The sequence below is a fragment of the Macaca mulatta genome, chromosome 4 (assembly GCF_049350105.2).
Source record: "Macaca mulatta isolate MMU2019108-1 chromosome 4, T2T-MMU8v2.0, whole genome shotgun sequence".
Taxonomy (NCBI): Eukaryota; Metazoa; Chordata; class Mammalia; order Primates; family Cercopithecidae; genus Macaca; species Macaca mulatta.
The window spans coordinates 50,032,683-50,057,193 of NC_133409.1; the positions used below are offsets into that span (position 1 = coordinate 50,032,683).

General features: G+C 38.1%; 1 protein-coding gene across 14 annotated transcripts in view; it reads left to right on the plus strand.

The window, feature by feature from the left end:
* The window catches only part of UTRN (utrophin), a 576,786-nt gene that overhangs the window by 487,246 nt on the left and 65,029 nt on the right, over positions 1–24,511 (plus strand). For all 14 annotated transcript variants that reach the window (XM_015137213.3, XM_077999492.1, XM_015137214.3 and 11 more), the window contains 3 exons: positions 2,032–2,093; positions 4,404–4,478; positions 12,039–12,240. In XM_015137213.3, coding sequence (XP_014992699.3) covers positions 2,032–2,093; positions 4,404–4,478; positions 12,039–12,240 — 339 coding nt within the window. The remainder of the gene's footprint in view (positions 1–2,031; positions 2,094–4,403; positions 4,479–12,038; positions 12,241–24,511) is intronic.

The following is a 24,511-nucleotide window of genomic DNA, read 5'->3' on the forward strand; positions in this document are numbered from 1 at the left end:
CAGCAAATCCTTCCATACTTGTTGGTGATAGGGAGGAAATTTTTCTGAGACTCTGCATTTCTGTAAAGCTCTGAGCCTAATGATGAATACCAAGAATTTAGGTCAAACAACTTCAGTACCCACTCCATGGGCTTTGGAGCAATTTGGATAGTATCACTACCATCAAACCAAAAGGGTGGAATGGTTTTGTTGGTGTTCGGTAGTGGACTATGAAGTAGAAGTATTTGTCTCTGCATTGAAGTCAAGAATCTGGGTAGAGGAGCCAGACAACTTTCCACCTTTTTCTAAGACAGATCTTCACATTGTAGTTATATTATTTTGTTTGAGAGCTTGGAATTTCCAGGATACATACCCAGTTGCTAATATTTCCAGGATACATACCAAATTGCAAATACACACTTTAAATATTTTTCAAAGGTAAGTTTGAGTTATTTGGGGTTTTTGTTACCTGTGTGTATGTAACAGTGATGATGTTCTTTTCCCAGTTGACATGCCCCAGTTTTTGATATATTACATAGGCTTAAAAACTAATTTCTCTTGAATTTGATTTTATGAATGTTGTAATATCACTGTCTTAGGTACTATGCTGGTTCATTTAACTTACTAAATAATTTTATAAGAACTAGGTGTCATTTAAGAAGTCTTTGGAGCACTATTATGTTATTAATATACCCTGACCTAGATAAGGGGCAGTTAACTCTTTTTAAATGTAAGGCCACTGACCCACCAAAGTCATGAACTGTTTACCTAAGAAACTTAATTGAAGCATTCCATTTATGTTTTAATCTCAGTTTATTACCCCAAAAGTTCCATCTAACGTATGAATTAGTTTGGAAATTTACAGAAACAGAGAAAGTATACAACTTGCTTTTAAAGTGAAGAACATGAGGAAAATAGTTTAATACATATAGAAAATAATAATACTGGTTAATGGGAGGAAGCTGAGAAGAGGAACACCGAGTCAAAGTGGCAAGAGACACTTGCCTGAGGGGAGCGGGGAATCCAGATACACATGAAGAGAAGAAAGGGTAGATTTGCACAGAGGATGGTTCGACTCAAGGTAGAAGAGGAGGGAGGCTCCATAGATTGTGGGATGATGTCATTCAGATTAAACTTGTTTCTGCAGCCTTTGGAAATATGACGAGACTTCTAAAGGGTAGTGACTCTCACAGCACTACCTCTGCTGTTGGAGGATTTGTTCTGAATGATATCTACATCTGCTTAACAGATATGGGTGTATTCTGGAGCCTGCATTGATCTGGCCACATCAAGTCAAGGCCCAAGGGTTCGTGACAGTCACATTTTATATCTAGGTTTTAATTTTTAGTTTCAATTCTGTTTGAAATGGGCAAAGCAAAAAATTTCATTTGTCTTTTCACAATGTAGTTGCTCAAATGAAATTTATTATTAAAAAATTTTATAAAAAACTTTTGTATAGAGAGATGAGGTCTCGCTATGTTGCCCAGCTGGTGTCAAACTCCTGGGCTCCCATCTCAGGCTCCCAAAGTGTTGGGATTATAGATGTGAGGCACCACACCTAGCTAAAATTTATTATTAATTTTTTTTTTTGAGATAGTGTCTTACTCTGTCACCCAGGCTAGAGTGCAGTGAAAGGATCTTGGCTCACTGCAACCTCCACCTCCCAAAACTCACCTCCTCCACCTCGCCCTCCTGAGTAGCTGGGACTACAGGCAACCGCCACCGCACCTGGCTACTTCTTGTATTTTTAGTAGAGACAGGGTTTCATCAAGTTGGCCAGGCTTGTCTCAAACTCCTGACCTCAAGTGAGCCACCTGCCTTGGCCTCTCAAAGTACTGGGATTACAGGAAGAGCCACTGTCCCTGGCCGATGTTTCAAATATTAAGTAATAATTGGACATTGGGTTTCTGAATGGTTCATAATGAGGGTAATTTTGCATGTATTTTTAAAAATTTGAAAAAAAAATCATTTCCACTTGGGTATTTCCTTTTTGGCCTATATGATGTTTTTTGATCTTTTGTTTATTTTTACAATTTTACCTTTTTTTTCCAGCCATCAAACACAGACCACCTGTTGGGACCATCCTAAAATGACCGAACTCTTTCAATCCCTTGGTAAGTGTTATTAATAGTAATTAATTAACCTAAACAACTAAGAACTGTGTATTCTTTTTCTTTTTTTCTTTTTCTTTTTTTTTTTTTTGAGACAGAGTCTCACTCTGTTGCCCAGGCTGGAGTGCAGTGGTGTGATCTCGGCTCACTGCAACCTCTGCCTCCCGGATTCAAGCAATTCTCCTTTCTCAGCCTCCTGAGTAGCTGGGACCAGAGGCGCCTGCTGCCACACCTGGCTAATTTTTTGTATTTTAGTAGAGACACGATTTTACCATGTTGCCCATGCTGGTCTCGAACTCCTGAGTTCAGGCAGTCCACCCGCCTCGGCCTCCCAAAGTCCTAGGATTACAGGCATGAACCACTGTGCCCAGCCGAGAACTGTATATTCTTAAATAGGAGCTAATCACCAGCTTTTCTTACATGGCATGTTAATGTTAAAAGAATCATGTCATTGACATTTAAAAGCAGTTAAACTTCTAAGGGCAATGCAATAAACAAGTATTGCCTTTCTTAGGAGAATTGTGTGGTTTGAAATCATGTGAGCCAAAAGGACTTGATTTACAGGGAGGAATGTAATTGTAGGTTTTACCTCCTTCGTATTGAGTCATCTTAACCTTCAGCTTTGCATGCAAAAATATATACATAAATATACAGTTACAATACAGCCAACTTCAATTCACTGCCTTAAATTTGCTTTTGGCTCACTTTTTATTTAGTACATGTCATCAACTTAGCTCACCTTGTTTAAATTTGTCTAAATTTTTAAAAGCTAAATTCATTTTTATACAAAAATGCAAGAAAACACAGATGAGAATTCCGATTTTGTTTTAATTTCTAGGGCATTGTGGCTTTCAACTTATTGTTTAACCTACTTCCTCTGTTTGGTTCCGTGGGTTTTTTTAAAGTTTTCTCTTTGGGTAACTAAGGAGATGCTGGAGAGAAGAGCAGCACCTGAAGCCTCTCTCTCCTGTTTCAATAAAAGGGATGCCCCCTTTTTAATCTCTTCAACTATTGGGCTTCTGTGTGAGTTTTTATTTTGGTGGGTGAAGGGTCCTGCAAAAGTTGGACAAACAAAAGACATATCACTGGTTTGCTTAGCTTGTAAAACAAGGGGCAAATTTTGATGATATCTGAGTTTTCTTTTAACTCTACTAATCTCTGATACTCTGTCTTTAGGGGACAAAGAAAGAAATTGCAATATCTGTTGTTTCCAAAGAGTTGAGTATTGATTATAGGATCATTTTAACGAGATCTGCAAAAGGACAGAAAAACAAATCGATCAGGATGGGAGGAACATAGAATTAAGATGAGCTTCATGGATAGTGAGCTGGACAGTGTGGCTGGAAGAAAATGAAGTGTCCTTGGGGCAGATGCCCCTGGAGGAAAATCTCCTTTATTGGGAAAAAAAAGGAAGGGCCCTCTGCCTACTGTGCAGTGCATTTAATAAGCTGTGCTTTCTCTTCATTACCTTCCTCTTTTTCCTACCAATGAACTGAAAGGGGTGGTATCTTTTCTCACCCATCATAAGGGTCATAGTGACACTCCTATAACAAAAGACAGGTCAACCAGAAAAGCACAAGAAATTTACTTAATCAAAGTTTTACCTGACATGAGAGCCTTCAGAAGACTCAAAGACAACAGGGAAAAGTATCTATTTTTACACTTAGATTGAGTGAGGAATGGATGACTGCATTGAATTGTGATTGGATGAAAGGGTATAATTTAATGATAATAGACTGAGAAGGGAATTCCAGCAAGGCCTATCTGTTCAGATTCTTCTTGGCTTCTCCCTGCCACATATTCCTGTAGGGACAGGATATCTGTTGCAGGAGAATCTTCAGGAGAGAAGGGTGAAGGTCACAGTGAACTTGCTAGATTTTATGGCTTGCTTTGGAGTTCTAGTTTTTATGACCCATGTTGGGGAAGAGGAATTCTGATTTCTGTTTATCACTTTGGGAGGAGAAAGAGGGGCAGGAGACAAGAGACCCAGAGGTCAGAGAGACCTTACTTCTGAGGCCTTTCAGTCTCCTTCATTTCAAAGTACTCAACCCACCATGTTCTGAGCCCTGACACCTGTTTGAAAATACTTTCTTAGAATTTTCTGTGTAGCACTGCTTTGAGATGTATCTCAACATGGTCCTTAAGATCATTTAATTTTTTTCTTGGATACATGTTGGGGAATTTGGGAGAAGACTTTTTATTTCAGGCAGACATAATATTTTTTCATCATCCAAAGTAACCAAATACATTCTTGGCATTCAATATATATTCAATAATAAGCCTATCTTCGAATTGTTCCTTTTTCTATTTCAGCTGACCTGAATAATGTACGTTTTTCTGCCTACCGTACAGCAATCAAAATCCGAAGACTACAAAAAGCGCTATGTTGTAAGTTATTCTACCAAAGTTAATCAATCTGTTACTTGAATTGCCTTTTTTTAAAAAAAAAAAAAAAAAAAAAAGAGAGAGAGAGAAAGATAAATGAAGAGGATGGAGTGTTTGCCGAGTTAATCTGGTTTTCAGTGTTCCGCACTCAAGGAGTTGGTTTTGTTTCTATAAATATTTTATTATTTGCCCCATCAGTGTGCAGTACTGAACACATGCCATTCTTACTTGGAGAACAAAATTAACCAAAACACAGGAGTAATGTAAAAAGCTTTTTCAAAAATTGTGCTGCCACCCAGTTTAAGAGGATTAAATCAAAGAAAGTATTAAGTCATGTGTTTTCAGTACCTTTTGCCCATTTGGAAGTGTAGAGTTCCATTTTGTCTCAATTTGTATGAGACAAATGTATATAAAGAAACACTAAAAAATCACATTCCTGATCTAAATTTGAACTGGCACCTTAACAAGTTAGATAAAAGGCTCTGTTTTCTTTTAAATATATCTTGACACATTTAGTATTATCAATGCATTTTTCCTGTGGAGGATGTGTTCAGAGTGGAATTCTGTGACAGTCCTTTCATCAAAAGGATATTTTCCCCCCAAAATAACCTAAATTAAGTAGCAATGTGAATACTTAGCATATAGATTTATGCTACCTGGATTCTATTTGTGGTTGTAGTTCTAATGATTGAGTCTACCCTAGGCCTTGTCAGATAGTTGATATGGAAAGTGGTATTTACCTATTCTTTTAAGATAGGGTAAATTGAAAAGTTCCAAATATTCTTGTTTGCTACCTTTTGTTAACTGTTAATATATGTCTAGGCAGTTCAGTGATGCTTTGAAAATTATGCTTTGAAAAATGATATGTTAGGGTTGAAAAATCTGCTCCTTGAAAGTCAACAGAAATTAGCAATAAATTTTAAGCTGGCTACATGAAGAGAGTTGAGGAAAGAGAGGTATAATGTCATTCAGAGAAAACAGCAATGCAAAGCTTGAAAATAAGAAAAGCTTAAGCTATATATGGAAGAGAGGTCTAAAGGGCTGAAAGACACCTCCAGATAAGTCTATGCAAGGAAGAATGAGATGACCTTGACTCTTGCATAATCCACAGAACCTCAAAGATAATTAGCAGGTTGTAGTAGTTGCAGCAAGTGTTGCAGAATTACCAGGACAAATGAAAGAAAGCCACCACCCTCTGGCTACTGATCAGTATGTTGAGTGAAAAGGGAATAGGAAGTAAATTATGAACACACAAAAGGGATGTTTGGTCTGCGCAGGAGTCCGTGGTGACAGCAGTTTTGAAAGAGGCTCAGCTGCACCTCCAGGATTCAGCTGATGGGTCTGGAAGTTCTTCTCAGGCCTGATGAGCTGTAAAATGGGGACAGATGACTCAGCCACAAAATTTCCATTGACAGAAGACTGCTTTGTGTCGTTATGAACATGGTCCCAGTTTTCAACAACACTTCTGGGTGGATAAACATATTAACACATTTAGTGTTTTCTTCTCTTGGTTCTTTGGGTTCCTAAAGAAAAAAACCCCCTCCTCAGCTCTTCCCCTCAAACCTGAGATGAACAGAAGGGACTCCTCCAACTTCTAAACTAAATTGGTAGTGACAAACAACTAAATGACAGTTAGAAAAGGGCTAGATTGTATTGGATTTCAAGTATATGAGGTGCTTTTTTCAGAGCCAACTGGCCTTCACTTTTCCCACTGCCTTCTCCCACTGCCCTCCAGCCAAGGCCTGTGGGCCACTCCTGGAGCTCACCAGTTTATTATTAATCTGCTTCTTCCTCTCCCTTCCTTTCCATTTACTAGAAATACCCTGACCCTTTCTCTGCAATGGCCTATAACCCTTTATTCCTCCCAAATACTGTTAAAGATTTACCTCTTTTGGAAACATTTATAAGCTAATCCTACCTGTCTCCATGGTTTTCCCAGTAGTTTATGATTGCCTGTAATAGCAGGTTCTCTCACCTTAGTGACAAGTGCTTGCCTTTGTGTGCTCGAATAATGTTAGGTGGATTGCCCTGTCTCCACTGTGAACTACTTTCAGTCATGGCTGTCTCTCATTATGTGCAAATCCCCACCCAGCATAAGGCAGAGGGCAGTGTCATTGTTCATTCATTTGTTGGGCCCCAAGATTGTGCAGGAAATAAAATATTATAAAGGGACTTGATTCTCACAATCAAGGAACTCATATTTGGAGAACGTTGCACAGGGACCCAATGCCCTGCTTACAAAAGATTCCTGGTGCCCTCAGAACAGAATGGTCTTTGCCTGGCTCACCTCTCTGTCCACCTCCTTCCCTCTGCTCCACCGGGGTATCACCATTTCATCATCCACTTAGTGATAGAAATGGCAAACTCTGTATTCCATTCCTCCTGCCTAAAAAGCACTTGTCCTAGCTCTTTGTATAGGTTGGTGCAAAAATAATTGCAGTTTTTGCCATTAAAAGTAAGTTAGGGTGTTTCATTAAAAGTAATGGCGAAAACCTCAATTACTTTTGGACCAACTTAATACTTCTGTTCTTCCCTTGGCTGGTACACTCATCCCTGTAGGTCTCAATGTTGTAGATCACCTCTCTTTTAATGAGGTTTTCTATGGCTCCTCATAGAACTGTTCTTTTCCTTAGATGACACTTCTGGTGCTTGATTTAGGCACTAAGGCAAAGTGTCAGTCATAATTTTTAATAATCTGTTTATTAGTTATTGTTTGCTTCTCCATCATGGGAGGGATAAGTCTGTGTTCTTCTCTACTTAGGATCTCAGACAATTTCTGGCACAGAGCAGGGGTTGCTTAGGACACACTGAGTGAATGATTTGAGTTTGAAGGTTATATAGCAGTACGCCAGAAGACGTGTCCAAGGAGATTTATAGCAGCATTTTTTAATAGTAAACTTATTCAGATTTGGCATATTTATAAATATAATACAGCAACAAAAATCAATGAGCTAGTAATCAGCATCAACATGATTTAATCTTAGAACTATAAAATTAAATGAAAAAATTAAATAGCAGAAAAAAATTTCTACCACTTTGTTCCATTTATATGTAGTTCAACCCATGCAAAGCTAACTGCTTTATTATTTAGGGACACATAGACACTTTTAAAAACTGAAAATGAAATACAAAGGTTAGTGGTTAGCCCCGTAATTGTAAGAGGATGTAATTAGGCAGGATTTCCAAAGGGCTTCCAAGATAGTGGTAACATTCTATTTTTTTTTAGCTGTGTGATGGACTAATGGGTATTTGTTCTATTATTTTCTTTTAGACTACATGTATGTATTTTCTGTATTCCTTTGTATTTTGATTTTGAAACTTTATGTGATAGGTAATAGCAGAGAAGCAAAAGAGAAGTATATTCTGAGGAGGAAGAGAGTCCCCTCATTATGAAGAAGGCAGGTTTCCTTGATTAGTGGGCATATGAGCCAGGCTATAAAAGGCACCTGGGATTTAGGCATGAGGCAGTTAATTGGGGATAAGAAGGGAAGGAGTTATCTGTGTGAGAATTAAGGTGTGGATGGTGTTCAGGGAACATCAACTTATAGAGTCTGAATGGAATAGCTTAGCTATTTGTCCAATATCCAGAAATTTCCTTAAAGTTAGTTTAGGTCAATTTGAAGGTCATTTCTTTCCTGAAATTCCTTTCTATTTTGTTCCTCAAGTTCTTACTGTGTTGTATTTCATGTTTGGATATTTTTCATTGTAGAATGGGAAGCCATGAGGCATTTTCTTTATTGTGGGAGTTTACAGATAGGGCCAGAGGTGGAAGTATGCTTTAGGGAATAGCTAAGCAAGACCAAAGGGCAGAGAACAGAGAATGGGTAAATAGTTCAGGCAAAGGATGATCCAGGCTGAGCTGACTGGGAGTTGTAGGAAGGGAGATGAGGGTCTGGGTTTTTAAGGCTGCCTGAGGGAGAACTGATGACTGGGGGAACTGGGTAGTTGGTAAATTGTGGAGGGTAGAAGAAGGAAGGATGTTAGGATATTTCATGGTTTGCAGATTGGATTTCATCATGACAAGAAGGCTAGGCCTTTATGGGTAGAGGTTCCTGAAAGAGAATTATGTAGCTCTTGTAGGGATCAGAGCAATGGTACGCAGGTCAAGTGTTGAGGCAGGAGATCAACAGGAGAAAAGAGAATCTGGAACCATCCAAAGAGAAGCAATAACAGAAATAAGGGGAGTGAGTGAGTGCCTCAGGCTCACAGAGTGAAAGGCCAGTTGTGAAACCTTGAGCTCTGCCTGTATTTCTGGGGAAGAGGAGATAGGGGAAATGCTAAAATAATAATAACAAAATAATTAAAAAAATAAAGAATGGCTACATAGCTTGACACCTGGAGAGGTGTCAGAGAAGCCCAACATTGGGTGCTAAACAGTGTTCATTGCTTTGCAGAGCAGGAGAATGATGATGCATTTCTATTCCATCCACTGTGCCTTATATGTGGGGTTAAAGAAAAAGTCAGAAAGTTGGATAGAAAATGATTCTGCTGTTTGTTTCATTTACCACATGACTGAGCTGTCATTTGTCTCCCTTTTAAACGAGAAAATCTTAATCATAATTTTCTATGATTTAAATGCAGTCAGTTATTTAAAGGTACGTAAATGTGACACACTTCAGGAAGATTTGTGCTTGACTTAGGCACTAAGACAAAGTGTCAGAGTAAATCACTAAAAATTGAAGACATGATAGTCTGTGGGATGTGGCAAATCAGTGTCACAGCTACAGAGTGTATCACCAGGGAGACTTCAGAAAGAAATACAGGAACAGCTTGATGCAGGAAATGGACTTTTTGGAATTTGGTCTGTTGTCACCTGATGCCATGTGGCGATCCAATAGCAGCGCTGTGTTACTGGCATAATTGATGTTGGAATTCAGAAAACTTTGAGCCTTTTGGCCATATTTGAATATGTTCCTTGGTGTCTGTGGGGAGCTGTAGTTCCCTAGCTACTGCCCTTTATTAAACACTTTCCTTTGTCAGGCTCTTTGCTTCTGCCCTCTAGAAGTTTACAATTGAAAACTGTACAGTTGACCCTTGACACCCAAAACTTAACATTAACAGTCAAAACATATTTGATATGCTATGTATTGTATACTCTTACTCTACAACAAAGTAAGCTAGAGAAAATATCAAGAAAATAATAAAAGAAAATATATTTAATATTCACTAAGTGGAAGTGCTCATCATAAAGGGTCTTCATCTTTGTCAACTTCATGTTGAATAAGCTGAGGAGGAGGAAGAAGAGGTTGGTATTGCTGTCTCAGGGGTAACAGAGGCAGAAAGGGTAGAGGAGGTGGCAGAGGAGGCAGGAGAGGCAGGCACTCTCAGTGGTTAACTTTAATTGGAAAAACTCCACGTGTAGGTGGACCCTCACAGTTCAAACTTGCGCTGTTCAAGAGTCAAGTGTACAGGGCAAAGAAACGAGGTAAGAATGACAGTGAAAATTCCAAATAGTTCTTAGTTTTTTTCTGACACCATCTCTAACTCATATGAGGATTATTTGACTTATTTTTTTGCTATTAGCTTAAGTTTACCAATGATACATTTGACATCTGAAGGAAATGAATTGTTTCGTTATCCAGACTTGTATGTTTTATGTTTATCTTTTTTTAAAAAAAAAAAAAGAAAAAGAAAAGGAAAAAAAAAAGTCTTCCCTGTTGAGTTGTTTTTGAAATCATTTAATCTGTACGGGTTTAAAGCAGTTCTTTTAATTTGTAGATAACTTGAAAAAATAAATAATTCTATGTTAGTCAGAGAGCTAGCATGGACACATTTCATATATGTCTTTAAAAATTCAAAATTAGTAGTTATTGAATGGTTACAAATGGGTAAATACAAAAGAAGCTATTTGTTCATTTTAGTTAACTGTCAGAATATGTCATTTTTTTGAGAGAACAGTTTTTGCATCAGACGAAGAGAAGTTGGTTTTATATGTATATAACCTTATTTTTTCTCTTTGCCTCTTATTTTTAATGCTAAAAATTTAAATATATAACATATATGTATATAACCAAATATTTTCTCTTTGCCTCTTATTTTTTAATGCTAAAAAGTTAAAAAATAAGAAAAAATAAGATTAGAGTTCTTCTAGTCTAATTTTCTTATGCCAAAAGCTTAAATACAGAGACAGAGAAAGAATTTTATAAAAACTGATTTCTATGAGCAGACCTTGAGTTAATGTGGGCTCTAATTTTCCTTACTCAGATGTTTAGATTTGGAAGAGTCATCTCTACAATCAATAAGAATACATGGTAGTTTGGTAATAGATAGATGGTAATAGATGTATAGATACATGGTAGTTTGGTAATCTGCTTTGTCTGTCTGTTTTCAGTTAGTGAATGAATGACTCAAAATTGATTAAATAAAGAAAGATTTTGTCATTTTCATCTAAACTCCTCCTTCAGGCCTTTGCAGGCCTCCCCTTGGGCAGTGTGTGCCTGGCCCATGCATTTCTCCTGTTTCACTGTAGGCAAACACCACTCATGAGTAAGCCACACATCACCCACACCGCAGTCCACCATTCCTTAGAGCCTCTGGACTTGATTGAATTCTTGCCTTTTCTCAAGCACTTCTCTAAACCTGGAATTCTTTTCTTACTTCATGTGGATCTCTTGTATTTTATCCATTTCTCAAGGCCCATTTCAAATCGCACCTCTCCAAGGAGCCTTTTCCAGTTGTCCTTCCTCTCCTAGAAGTAGTAGCTCTAGCAGAAATTTGCATATTCTTCTTATAGGGCATGTTTACTCTTCCTTTTAGTAAAGCCATCAGTATGTCTTTGAGAGCAGGGGCTCTGCCTTTGCCTCCTGTGCACACCCTCCTGGCTCTATCACCAGCCATGCCTACCATAGATATGGTGCACATGAAGAGTAAGAATGGGAACAAATTTATGAAGACTAATGGATGTGGGGACTGTCCTGGGAAGCCCTAGTACTTCTTCTTAGCTACAGGTCACCTCTGTGTCAGAGCATCATCGGAAGTAAATCAGGTTATGGCCAGATTGTGACAATCTTATAGATCGGGCTTGATTCAGCAGGCAGTGGAGAGCTGTTATTTTTCTACAAAACCTGTTTTTCAGTAAACTGTGTGTGTAATGATGTACATGATAAAAAACTGCTGAAGAACAATTAGTTTGGCTATGATACAAAGAATGAAGAGAGCAGTGCACAGGCTGTTTGCAGGAGTTAAGATGAGGAGAGCAGTGTAATATTTGATATGTGTTGCCATTTGAAGTAGATTGAGAGATTTATGCCTTGCTACATTTAAAAGCAAAAAGAGCCTGGCAAAGGGAAAACCAGAAAAAGAAAGTAGGAAAAATTAATATTCCAAAGAGCAAAAAAATGGGATAAGATTGGGAAGCGACAGAGTCCAGATTCAAAAGTATGAAAGTGTGGTAAAATGTAAGAATAGAAATGTGTTTGTTTCTTTAAAAGCTGAAATTTAGCTAAAAAGGAAAGATTCTTAAATTGAAGAATCAAACTAAATACTTGAGACTAGAAATGCCTTTGTTTTTATGTTGTTATGTAATGTAATGACTGTACACATTCCTTCTTCTCCCCTGGTTAGTGGATCTCTTAGAGTTGAGTACAACAAATGAAATTTTCAAACAGCACAAGCTGAACCAAAATGACCAGCTCCTCAGTGTTCCAGATGTCATCAACTGTCTGACAACAACTTATGATGGACTTGAGCAAATGCATAAGGACCTGGTCAATGTTCCACTCTGTGTGGATATGTGTCTCAATTGGTTGCTCAATGTCTATGACACGTAAGTTTATATTTTTTCTCATTAAAATATAATAATTGAATGAAATATGTTAATGGAAAATGTCTGATTTTTAAGTGTATTTTTTAATAAGTGCTTTCAAATTACTTTCCCAGTGGAAATATTTATGTTTGTTGTTGAAAATGAATGATTTTACAAATCATTGAACTCTTAACAAACGATAGAACAAAAAAGAATGTGTATCTTTCATTTTAAAATTTTGCTTCAATTTACAAAGACTGTCAAATTTATAGTATTCTTTGCCAAGAAGCTAGGGAAACAATATAGCTAAGTCCTACTTCCTTCTTGTTTCATAATGTCTCACAGTATTTCTTTTTTCAAAATAAAAAATCTTCTATTTATTGTTATGAATTAGAATAATTTATTAGCTCATAATAATCTGCTCTACAATCTTTGTAATCCAACTGAAGAGTGATTTGAATGACAATGAACGAGATAGTCTTTTAATATTCGCTTTATTTGCATAGTGGTTATGTGTGCGTGTGTATATATATATGGTGTTTTAAATAATTTATGCTACAGGACACTTTAATATCTGTCATTTAATTAGGTACTCACTGTTACATAAAGCACACTCACAACTCCCAGCATAACTCATTTGCCATTACTTTGGCCCTTTTGAAAACGACAGTGCATTTGTGAAGTAGTCAGTTCTAGAAAGACCTACTGTGGGCTGACATTTCTGAAACATTAGGAATTACTCATTGTTCTGGTAGGGGGTTGAAGTATGCAAAGATGAAATAAGAAAACTAGAACTGGGCCGGGCACGGTGGCTCATGCCTGTAATCCTTGGGAAGCCGAGGGGTGCGGGGGTGGATCACCTGAGGTTAGGAGTTCGAGACCAGCCTGACCAACATGGTGAAACCCCCTCTCTACTAAAAATACAAAAATTAGCCAGACATGGTGGCGGGCACCTGTAATCTCAGCTACTTGGGAGGCTGAGGCAGGAGAATCTCTTGAACCCAGGAGGCAAAGTTGTAGTGAGCTGAGATCGCACCACTCCACTCCAGTCTGGGTGACAGAGCCAGACTCTGTCTCAAAAAAAGAAAAGAAAACTAGAACTGTTGTTCTGAAATATTTATTACTTCTTTATGTTGGAAACATTCAGAATCCTCTCTTCTATCTTTTGAACCTGTGAGATAAATTATTGTTTCCTATATTCACCCTACAGTGCTATACAACACTAGAACTTATTCCCCCACCTATATGTAATTTTATATCAATTAATGAAACTTTCCCTATCCTCCTCTCTCTATTTTTTTAATTAGAAAAATATTTTATCTTTCAGTGTTCACAAATATCTTAATAAAGTCTTTCTAAATAATCAGCCATTGTGTGCTTGAGGGCTCTTAAGAAACTCACTGAAGCACGAGTCTCAGCTACCATAATGAATATGGGATTTACAGTATCCCTGTCCGATATTTTTTAGTACATTTCATTTTAATGCACATTTTAAGTTCTCCTAGGGTAAAATATTACCATTAGCCTTAATCCACCATTAAGTTGCTCTTTAATAATTTAAATCCTCAAAAGATACTTTTTCATAGTAAATTCACCAAAATAGTTGGACAAAGGTGTTTTAACTACAAAGCCTATAACTTAACTTTTACATCCCAGGAAAATTGCTAAATTCATAGAATACTTCGGAACTCCATTCAGTCCTACAGAATATGGTAGAGGTATACATCTTGAACTACCTTTTAAGGAAGAACTGGAGAAGAGGTTCAGTTGCCTTCTATTGTCCATGGCTCTGACATACTGTTTTGGTTTTCTGGGTCTGCCATAAGAAAGAATGATAGACTGAATGGCTTCAACAAGATAAATTTATTTCCTAACAGTTCTAGACACTAAGAGTGTGAGATCCAGGTGCTGGCCAGGTTGAGTCTTTATGGAAGCCACTCTTTCTGGTCTGCAGATGGTCGTTTTCTCCCTGTGTCTTCACAAGATTTTTCCTTGTCTGCTGCATGCTCATCTCCTTTTCCTCTAAGGACACCAGTCATATCAAATTAAGACACACTCTAATGACCCCATTTTAACTTAATTACATCTTTAAAGACCCTATCTCCAAATGCAGTCACATTCTGAGGTACTAGGAGTTAGGACCTTAACCTATAAATTTTAGGGGACACAGTTCAGGGCATAATGCACACATATGCTCTTTTCACCGGACAGCCTAAAGGGAATAGTGCCACTTGGTTGGGAGGAAGCAGTGTGTGAAATGGCATGATTCATACTGAGGGAGTTAAATGTTGGCACAGTTCCACTTCCCACCATCAAATGGGAATGTGGAAACTGCTACACTTTGCCACTATTTCTCATTTAGAAAGACAGTATCTCAAAATTTCTCATTTTTCATTTCAAAGGAAAAAAAAAAATCTTTCAGGACTAATCTCCCTTCTATGCAAAAGAAAGATGGCAAAGACCATGCTGGATCAGAATGGTGCACATTCAATGTAGCTTTCTATCTTGGAGAAGAGTATTGAGGATTAATCTATGGAAAAAACAGTTACTCTTATGACAGTAGTGTCAGATGGCCAGAGCTGGTTGCCCAGGTTTCTCTAACAACCGTGATTTATTTTTTAATCTAAATAATAGTTATTAACTCTTTTCAACCAATAATTTTGAGAATCAGATAGAAATTACTATCTGCCCTCCAATTAGGACATTACAGACTCATACATCTGTGAATCTGAGGAATGGTACCTTGTTCTAACATTTCTATTCATTCAGCCATCCTGACATTCACTCACTAATCATATATCCGTGGCTGCCTTCCTTCCTGTCATGTGATATAGCCAGAACTGGTGTTTTCAGCTTCAGCCAGCTCTTGATAATGAGTGATGCACACGCAGATCACAGAATTCTCAAAGTAGAAGGATTTGGGGATCTTTAATTCTGCCCTTTTCTCTTTACTAATTGAAAACCTTACCCAGTGAGACAGGAGAATTTATCTACCTATTACTTATTAGTCATAATTAAAGAACTAATATTCAGAATCTTTTGATAATCATTTGATTATTCTTATTATATTGCCATATCTAGGAAACATAGTACTTTAAGTAAACAGTTTTTTTTTTCCAATTTTAACATGTACCCACCTCCTAATATTCTGAACTTTGTAAAAAAAATTTATTTTCATCTGTCGTGGATAACAATAATTCAGATTTTTGGTTCTGGTTGCTGTGTGGGTTGGCAGCTACTTAACATTGGCATCTTAATTTTTCATCTGAAAAATTGAAATTGAAATAAAAATATCCACTCTGCTTACCACACAAAAGGTGATTATGAAGGGCAAATGAACTAATATATTTAAAAAGTACTTTATAAAGATAAAATTGATTTCATTTATGAATTTGCAGCCTCAGTCATCTTCCCAGATTAAAAGGTCTTGATTTCACAATCTTCCTTCTGGCTTTAATGGACATCAAAAGTGTTTAAATCATGGTATAAAGCAATAGTCTGGAGTACTTGGTTTAAATATGGTTTTTTCCTACCAAAAATATTAACCTCATTTGCTGCAGTGTCATTTTTTCCACTGTTCCAAAGATGATATAATTTTATAAAGTAAATGTCTTTACAGTTAAACCAACTTAAAGAGTTGCCTATGAAAACTATCAGGAGACTAAATATTTCAACACTGGACTATGTCACTCACTAATATATTTTACTGTGTCCCTCTTGTCTCTCACATCCAGGTAGCTCATTTACGTCAATGTCCTTTATTGTCTGGTCCCACGTAAGCTGTACAGTTTGGTCAACCAGTTAACCTTGTTGCAAGTCTCTGTCCCACCTGAGTACATCTTATTTGTTTGTTTTGGTTTTGGTTTTTTTCAGACAGTCTCACTCTGTCACCAGGCTGGAGTGCAGTGGCGCGATCTCAGCTCACTACAACCTCCGACTCCCTGGTTCAAGCGATTTTCCTGCCTCAGCCTCTCGAGTAGCTGGGATTACAGGCACGCACCACCACGCCCAGCTAATTTTTGTATTTTTAGTAGAGATGGGATTTCACCATGTTGGCCAGGATGGTCTCGATCTCCTGACCTCTTGATCTGCCCACCTTGGCCTCTCAAAGTGCTGAGATTACAGTCATGAGCCACCACGCCCGGCCTGAACGTGTCTTATCTCTGATGTTCACACCCCTGCCTCTATGCCTTTGCTCAGGCTTTCTCTGTGATACTTCACTTTCTCCTACTTGGGACAGTCATGCCACGATATACCTTCTATGTCTGATTTTAGGTTTATCTTCTCTGTCACATGTTGAAAAACTAATGACTACGTATTAGTATAGACTACATAGTCAAACTACGTAATGACTACGTATCACATGACTATGTATTACTTATGATAGACAGCCACAGTCATCTTGTACTTGATTTTTGATTTCCATACATAAAGGATTGTCTCATGTTTTCTAGTTGTGTTCTTATCTTACCTTCCTCAGCTAGTGTGTGAGTTCATCTGGGGTAGGAATTATGTCTTCTACTTTTCTCTTGGTCCCAACAGTACACAGAGCAATGCCGGTATCACAGTAAGCCTTCGTAACTGGTGATGGTGTGATGACTGGGTGATTGACAGTGTCAGTTGTCTTCCTGATGATATTCCTTTCTTTCTTTCTTTTTTTTTTATCTTTTTTTTTTTTTTATACTTTAAGTTCTAGGGTACATGTGCATAATGTGCAAGTTTGTTACATATGTATACTTGTGCCATGTTGGTGTGCTGCACCCATCAACATGTCAGCACCCATCAACTCATCATTTACATCAGGTATAACTCCCAATGCAATCCCTCCCCCCTCCCCGCTCCCCATGATAGGCTCCGGTGTGTGATATTCCCCTTCCTGAGTCCAAATGATCTCATTGTTCAGTTCCCATCTATGAGTGAGAACATGCAGCGTTTGGTTTTCTGTTCTTGCGATAGTTTGCTGAGAATGATGGTTTCCAGCTGCATCCATGTCCCTACAAAGGACACAAACTCATCCTTTTTTATGGCTGCGTAGTATTCCATGGTGTATATGTACCACATTTTCTTAATCCACTCTGTCACTGATGGACATTTGGGTTGGTTCCAAGTCTTTGCTATTGTGAATAGTGCCGCAATAAACATACATGTGCATGTGTCTTCATAGCAGCATGATTTATAATCCTTTGGGTATATACCCGGTAATGGGATGGCTGGGTCATATGGTACTTCTAGTTCTAGATCCTTGAGGAATCACCATACTGTTTTCCATAATGGTTGAACTAGTTTACAATCCCACCAACAGTGTAAAAGTGTTCCTATTTCTCCACATCCTCTCCAGAACCTATTGTTTCCTGACTTTTTAATGATCGCCATTCTAACTGGTGTGAGATGGTATCTCATTGTGGTTTTGATTTGCATTTCTCTGATGGCCAGTGATGATGAGCATTTTTTCATGGAACTGTTGGCTGTATGAATGTCCTCTTTTGAGAAATGTCTGTTCTATCCCTTTCCCACTTTTTGATGGGGTTGTTTGTTTTTTTTCTTGTAAATTTGTTTGAGTTCTTTGTAGGTTCTGGATATTAGCCCTTTGTCAGATGAGTAGATTGCAAAAATTTTCTCCCATTCTGTAGGTTGCCTGTTCACTCTGATGGTAGTTTCTTTTGCTGTGCAGAAGCTCTTTAGTTTAATGAGATCCCATTAGTCAATTTTGGCTTTTGTTGCCATTGCTTTTGCTGTTTTAGACATGAAGTCCTTGCCCATGCCTATGTCCTGAATGGTATTACCTAGGTTTTCTTCTAGGGTTTTTATGGTATTAGGTCTAACATTTAAGTCTCTAATCCATCTTGAATTAATTTTCGTATAAGGAGTAAAGAAAGGATCCAGTTTCAGCTTTCTACTTATGGCTAGTCAATTTTCCCAGCACCATTTATTAAATAGGGAATCCTTTCCCCATTTCTTTTTTTTCTCAGATTTATCAAAGATCAGATGGCTGTAGATGTGTGGTATTATTTCTGAGGACTCTGTTCTGTTCCATTGGTCTATATCTCTGTTTTGGTACCAGTACCATGCTGTTTTGGTTACTGTAGCCTTGTAGTATAGTTTGAAGTCAGGTAGCGTGATGCCTCCTGCTTTGTTCTTTTGACTTAGGATTGTCTTGGAGATGCGGGCTCTTTTTTGGTTCCATATGAACTTTAAAGCAGTTTTTTCCAATTCTGTGTAGAAACTCATTGGTAGCTTGCTGGGGATGGCATTGAATCTATAAATTACCTTGGGCAGTATGGCTATTTTCACAATATTGATTCTTCCTATCCATGAGCATGGTATGTTCTTCCATTTGTTTGTGTCCTCTTTGATTTCACTGAGCAGAGGTTTGTAGTTCTCCTTGAAGAGGTCCTTTACATCCCTTGTAAGTTGGATTCCTAGGTATTTTATTCTCTTTGAAGCAATTGTGAATGGAAGTTCATTCCTGATTTGGCTCTCTGTTTGTCTGTTACTGGTGTATAAGAATGCTTGTTGTTTTTGCACATTAATTTTGTATCCTGAGACTTTGCTGAAGTTTCTTATCAGCTTAAGGAGATTTTGGGCTGAGACAATGGGGTTTTCTAAATATACAATCATGTCATCTGCAAACAAGGACAATTTGACTTCTTCTTTTCCTAACTGAATACCCTTGATTTCTTTCTCTTGCCTGATTGCCCTAGCCAGAACTTCCAACACTATGTTGAATAGGAGTGGTGAGAGAGGGCATCCCTGTCTTGTGCCAGTTTTCAAAGGGAATTTTTCCAGTTTTTGCCCATTCAGTATGATATTGGCTGTGGGTTTGTCATAAATAGCTCTTATTATTTGGAGATATGTTCCATCAATACCGAATTTATTGAGCGTTTTTAGCATGAAGGGCTGTTGAATTTTGTCAAAGGCCTTTTCTGCATCTATTGAGATAATCATGTGGTTTTTGTCTTTGGTTCTGTTTATATGCTGGATTACGTTTATTGATTTGCATATGTTGAACCAGCCTTGCATCCCAGGGATGAAGCCAACTTGATCATGGTGGATAAGCTTTTTGATGTGCTGCTGGATTTGGTTTGCCAGTATTTTATTGAGGATTTTTGCATCGATGTTCATCAGGGATATTGGTCTAAAATTCTCTTTTTTTGTTATGTCTCTGCCAGGCTTTGGTATCAGGATGATGTTGGCCTCATAAAATGAGTTAGGGAGGATTCCCTCTTTTTCTATTGATTGGAATAGTTTCGGAAGGAATGGTACCAGCTCCTCTTTGTACCTCTGGTAGAATTCGGCTGTGAATCCATCTGGTCCTGGACTTTTATTGGTTGGTAGGCTATTAATTATTGCCTCAATTTCAGAGCCTGTTATTGGTCTATTCAGGGATTCAACTTCTTCCTGGTTTAGTCTTGAAAGAGTGTAAGTGTCCAGGAATTTATCCATTTCTTCTAGATTTTCTAGTTTATTTGCGTAGAGGTGTTTATAGTATTCTCTGATGGTAGTTTGTATTTCTGTGGGGTCGGTGGTGATATCCCCTTTATCATTTTTTATTGCATCTATTTGATTCTTCTCTCTTTTCTTCTTTATTAGTCTTGCTAGCGGTCTGTCAATTTTGTTGATCTTTTCAAAAAACCAACTCCTGGATTCATTGATTTTTTGGAGGGTTTTTTGTGTCTCTATCTCCTTCAGTTCTGCTCTGATCTTAGTTATTTCTTGCCTTCTGCTAGGTTTTGAATGTGTTTGCTCTTGCTTCTCTCGTTCTTTTAATTGTGATGTTAGAGTGTTAATTTTAGATCTTTCAATCTTTCTCTTGTGGGCATTTAGTGCTATAAATTTCCCTCTACACACTGCTTTAAATGTGTCCCAGAGATTGTGGTATGTTGTATCTTTGTTCTCATTGGTTTCAAAGAACATCTTTATTTCTGCCTTCATTTCGTTGTGTACCCAGTAGTCATTCAGGAGCAGGTTATTCAGTTTCCATGTAGTTGAGCGGTTTTGAGTTTCTTAGTCCTGAGTTCTAGTTTGATTGCACTGTGGTCTGAGAGATCGTTTGTTATAATTTCTGTTCGTGTACATTTGCTGAGGAGTGCTTTACTTCCAATTATGTGGTCAATTTTGGAATAAGTGTGATGTGGTGCTGAGAAGAATGTATATTCTGTTGATTTGGGGTGGAGAGTCTGTAGATGTCTATTAGGTCTGCTTGCTGTAGAGATGAGTTCAATTCCTGGATATCCTTGTTAACTTTCTGTCGCGTTGATCTGTCTAATGTTGACAGTGGAGTGTTGAAGTCTCCCATTATTATTGTATGGGAGTCTAAGTCTCTTTGTAAGTCTCTAAGGACTTGCTTTATGAATCTAGGTGCTCCTGTATTGGGTGCATATATATTTAGGATAGTTAGCTCTTCCTGTTGAATTGATCCCTTTACCATTATGTAATGGCCTTCTTTGTCTCTTTTGATCTTTGATGGTTTAAAGTCTGTTTTATCAGAGACTAGTATTGCAACCCCTGCTTTTTTTTTCGTTCTCCATTTGCTTGGTAGATCTTCCTCCATCCCTCTATTTTGAGCCTATGTATATCTCTGCATGTGAGATGGGTCTCCTGAATACAGCAGACTGATGGGTCTTGACTCTTTATCCAGTTTGCCAGTCTGTGTCTTTTAATTGGAGCATTTAGTCTATTTACATTTAAGGTTAATATTGTTATGTGTGAACTTGATCCTGTCATTATGATATTAACTGGTTATTTTGCTCATTACTTGATGCAGTTTCTTCCTAGCCTCGATGATCTTTACATTTTGGCATGTTTTTGCAATGGCTGGTACCGGTTGTTCCTTTCCATGTTTAGTGCTTCCTTCGGGGTCTCTTGTAAGGCAGGCCTAGTGGTGACAAAATCTCTAAGCATTTGCTATCTGTAAAGGATTTTATTTCTCCTTCACTTATGAAACTTAGTTTGGCTGGATATGAAATTCTGGGTTTAAAATTCTTTTCTTTAAGAATGTTGAATATTGGCCCCCACTCTCTTCTGACTTGGAGAGTTTCTGCCGAGAGATCTGCTGTTAGTCTGATGGGCTTCCCTTTGTGGGTAACCCGACCTTTCTCTCTGGCTGCCCTTAAGATTTTTTCCTTCATTTCAACTTTGGTGAACCTGGCAATTATGTGTCTTGGAGTTGCTCTTCTCGAGGAGTATCTTTGTGGCGTTCTCTGTATTTCCTGGATTTGAATGTTGGCCTGCCCTACTAGGTTGGGGAATTTCTCCTGGATGATATCCTGAAGAGTGTTTTCCAACTTGGTTCCATTTTCCCCCTCACTTTCAGGCACCCCAATCAAACGTAGATTTGTTCTTTTTACATAATCCCGTACTTCTTGCAGGCTTTGTTCATTTCTTTTTCTTCTTTTTTCTTTAGATTTCTCTTCTCGCTTCATTTCATTCATTTGATCCTCAATCGCAGATACTCTTTCTTCCAGTTGATCAAGTCGGTTACTGAAGCTTGTGCATTTGTCACGTATTTCTCATGTCATGGTTTTCATCTCTTTCATTTCGTTTATGGCCTTCTCTGCATTAATTATTCTGGTTGTCAATTCTTCCACTCTTTTTTCAAGATTTTTAGTTTCTTCGCACTGGGTACGTAATTCCTCCTTTAGCTCTGAGATGTTTGATGGACTGAAGCCTTCTTCTCTCAACTCGTCAAAGTCATTCTCCATCCAGCTTTGATCCGTTGCTGACGATGAGCTGCGATCCTTTGGAGGGGGAGATGCGCTCTTATTTTTTGAATTTCCAGCTTTTCTGCCCTGCTTTTTCCCCATCTTTGTGGTTTTATCTGCCTCTGGTCTTTGATGATGGTGACGTACTGATGGGGTTTTGGTGTGGGTGTCCTTCCTTTTTATTAGTTTTCCTTCTAACAGTCTGGACCCTCAGCTGTAGGTCAGTTGGAGATTGCTTGAGGTCCACTGCAAACCCTGTTTGCCTGGGTGTCAGCAGCAGAGGCTGCGGAAGATAGAATACTGCTGAATAGTGAGTGTACTTGTCTGATTCTTGCTTTGGAAGCTTCCTCTCAGGGGTGTACCCCACTGTGTGAGGTGTGGGGTGTTGGTCTGCCCCTAGTGGAGGATGTCTCCCAGTTAGGCTACTCAGGGGTCAGGGACCCACTTGAGCAGGCAGTCTGTCCGTTCTCAGATCTCAGCCGTCGTGTTGGGAGATCCACCGCTCTATTCAAAGCTGTCAGACAGAGTCGCTTGCGTCTGCAGAGGTTTCTGCTGCTTTTTTGTTGTTGTTGTTGTTGTTGTTGTTTAGCTGTGTCCTGTCCCCAGAGGTGGAGTCTACAGAGACTGGCAGGCCTCCTTGAACTGCTGTGAGCTCCACCCAGTTCGATCTTCCCAGGGCTTTGTTTACCTACTTAAGCCTCAGCAATGGCGGGTGCCCCTCCCCCAGCCTCGCTGCTGCCTTGTGGTTAGATCGCAGACTGCTGTGCTAGCAATGAGGAAGGCTCCATGGGCATGGGACCCTCCCGGCCAGGTGTGGGATATAATCTCCTGGTGTGCCCGTTTGCTTAAAGCGCAGTATTGGGGTGGGAGTTACCCAATTTTCCAGGTGTTGTGTGTCTCAGTTCCCCAGGCTAGGAAAAGGGATTCCCTTCTCCCTTGCGCTTCCCAGGTGAGGCGATGCCTCGCCCTGCTTCAGCTCTCGCTGGTCGGGCTGCAACAGCTGACCAGCACCGATTGTCCGGCACTCCCCAGTGAGATGAACCCAGTACCTCAGTTGATAATGCAGAAATCACCTTTTGTGTGGCTCGCGCTGGGAGCTGAAGACTGGAGCTGTTCGTATTCAGCTATCTTCGATATTCCTTTCTTGTATTGTGACAGTAGAGTGGGGGTCATGCTTTAATGCATATTATTTTGACCATTTTTCCCCGTAGGAATCAGTTTGTCCTTAGCCACATTCGTGTACTTGTCTCAGCCCATTCACAAAGCCTTCTGTTATCCTCTGCAAGTCTATTGTCTGACTGGGTCCAGAGAGTAAACATTTCCTTCTTTTGAAAAGAAGCAAATATTGTGTTTCATGTGATAATTAGGAAACTTCTAAAAGATATAAAGTAGAAACACAGTTTGTAGCATGACTGTCTGTAGGGTTAATGTGAAACTAGTATTTCTGTAATTGTGAGAAATGAATGATTATATTAATTTAGAAAGTCTGCTTAGAAGGACTATGCTTATTTTAATATTAAGTATGAATCATTTCAGAGGTTAATTCTGAATGTCGCATACCTACATACTAAGGGTTCAGTGAGTTTATTAGATATGATTTAATATAAATTACCAACTCTAGCCTATTGAGGGAGTACTTTGAAAATACATTGCACCAATCCCTAAGCACGTTTTCCTTTCTTATTTATTGCATACTTTACGTGTTGTAATATGCATACAGAAAATTCCTTTAGTACATATAATTGACAGTGGAGGAATATCAATTAGTATTACTAGTAAAAATATCAATAAAATCAGTGATTAAATATAGTTTGGCAAGAAGACTGCATAAAATTAAAGTTACATGATTCAAATATTTATGTTTTTAAAATAGCACAAATTGTTAACTTTTATACATTCATATATTTATGTAAACTTTCAGTTACAGGTTTTAAGTGTGCTTTACTTGTGTGTTAAAAACAAATAAGAAAATTGACAATAAAAACCTAAAATGAAAACGGATCCTAAATCTGCAATAATAAAGATAGCAATAAAGGCTTTTTTCTGGGCTATGTGTTATTTCATAGCAAGGATAATATCTTATTAATTTTTGTAATTATCTTCCAATTCCTAGGAGTGGGACTACTGTGACTAACATTTGGTAGATTACTCAGTAATTCTTTGATAAGCAATGAAATTAAGAAAACTCTGTGCTTTTAAAGTTAAAAAAACATGTTTCATCTGGTCGACTTATAAGTGAAATAGAAATGATCTCTCCTTAGTGTTGTGTAAAACCATGTTCTAGTGTTGATTTTTTAATACATTCTGGTTTTAATTATAATTTGATACTTCCCCAAACAGGGATTTCACATCTGTCTAAGATTACTGACTATTAAAATTGCAATAGTAATTAATAAAAACAGCATTGACAGAAAATTAACTACATACTGAGGGCTTATAATTTGCTGAATACTTAAATACCAATATTTATACTTAATTAATACTTAATTACCAATAAGTATTCAGCAAGTTGTAAGCTCTTAGTATATAATTTTCTTGTTTGTGTTCTTGTTTTTAGATATATGATTAGATTTTTCTTGCTGTATGAAGTC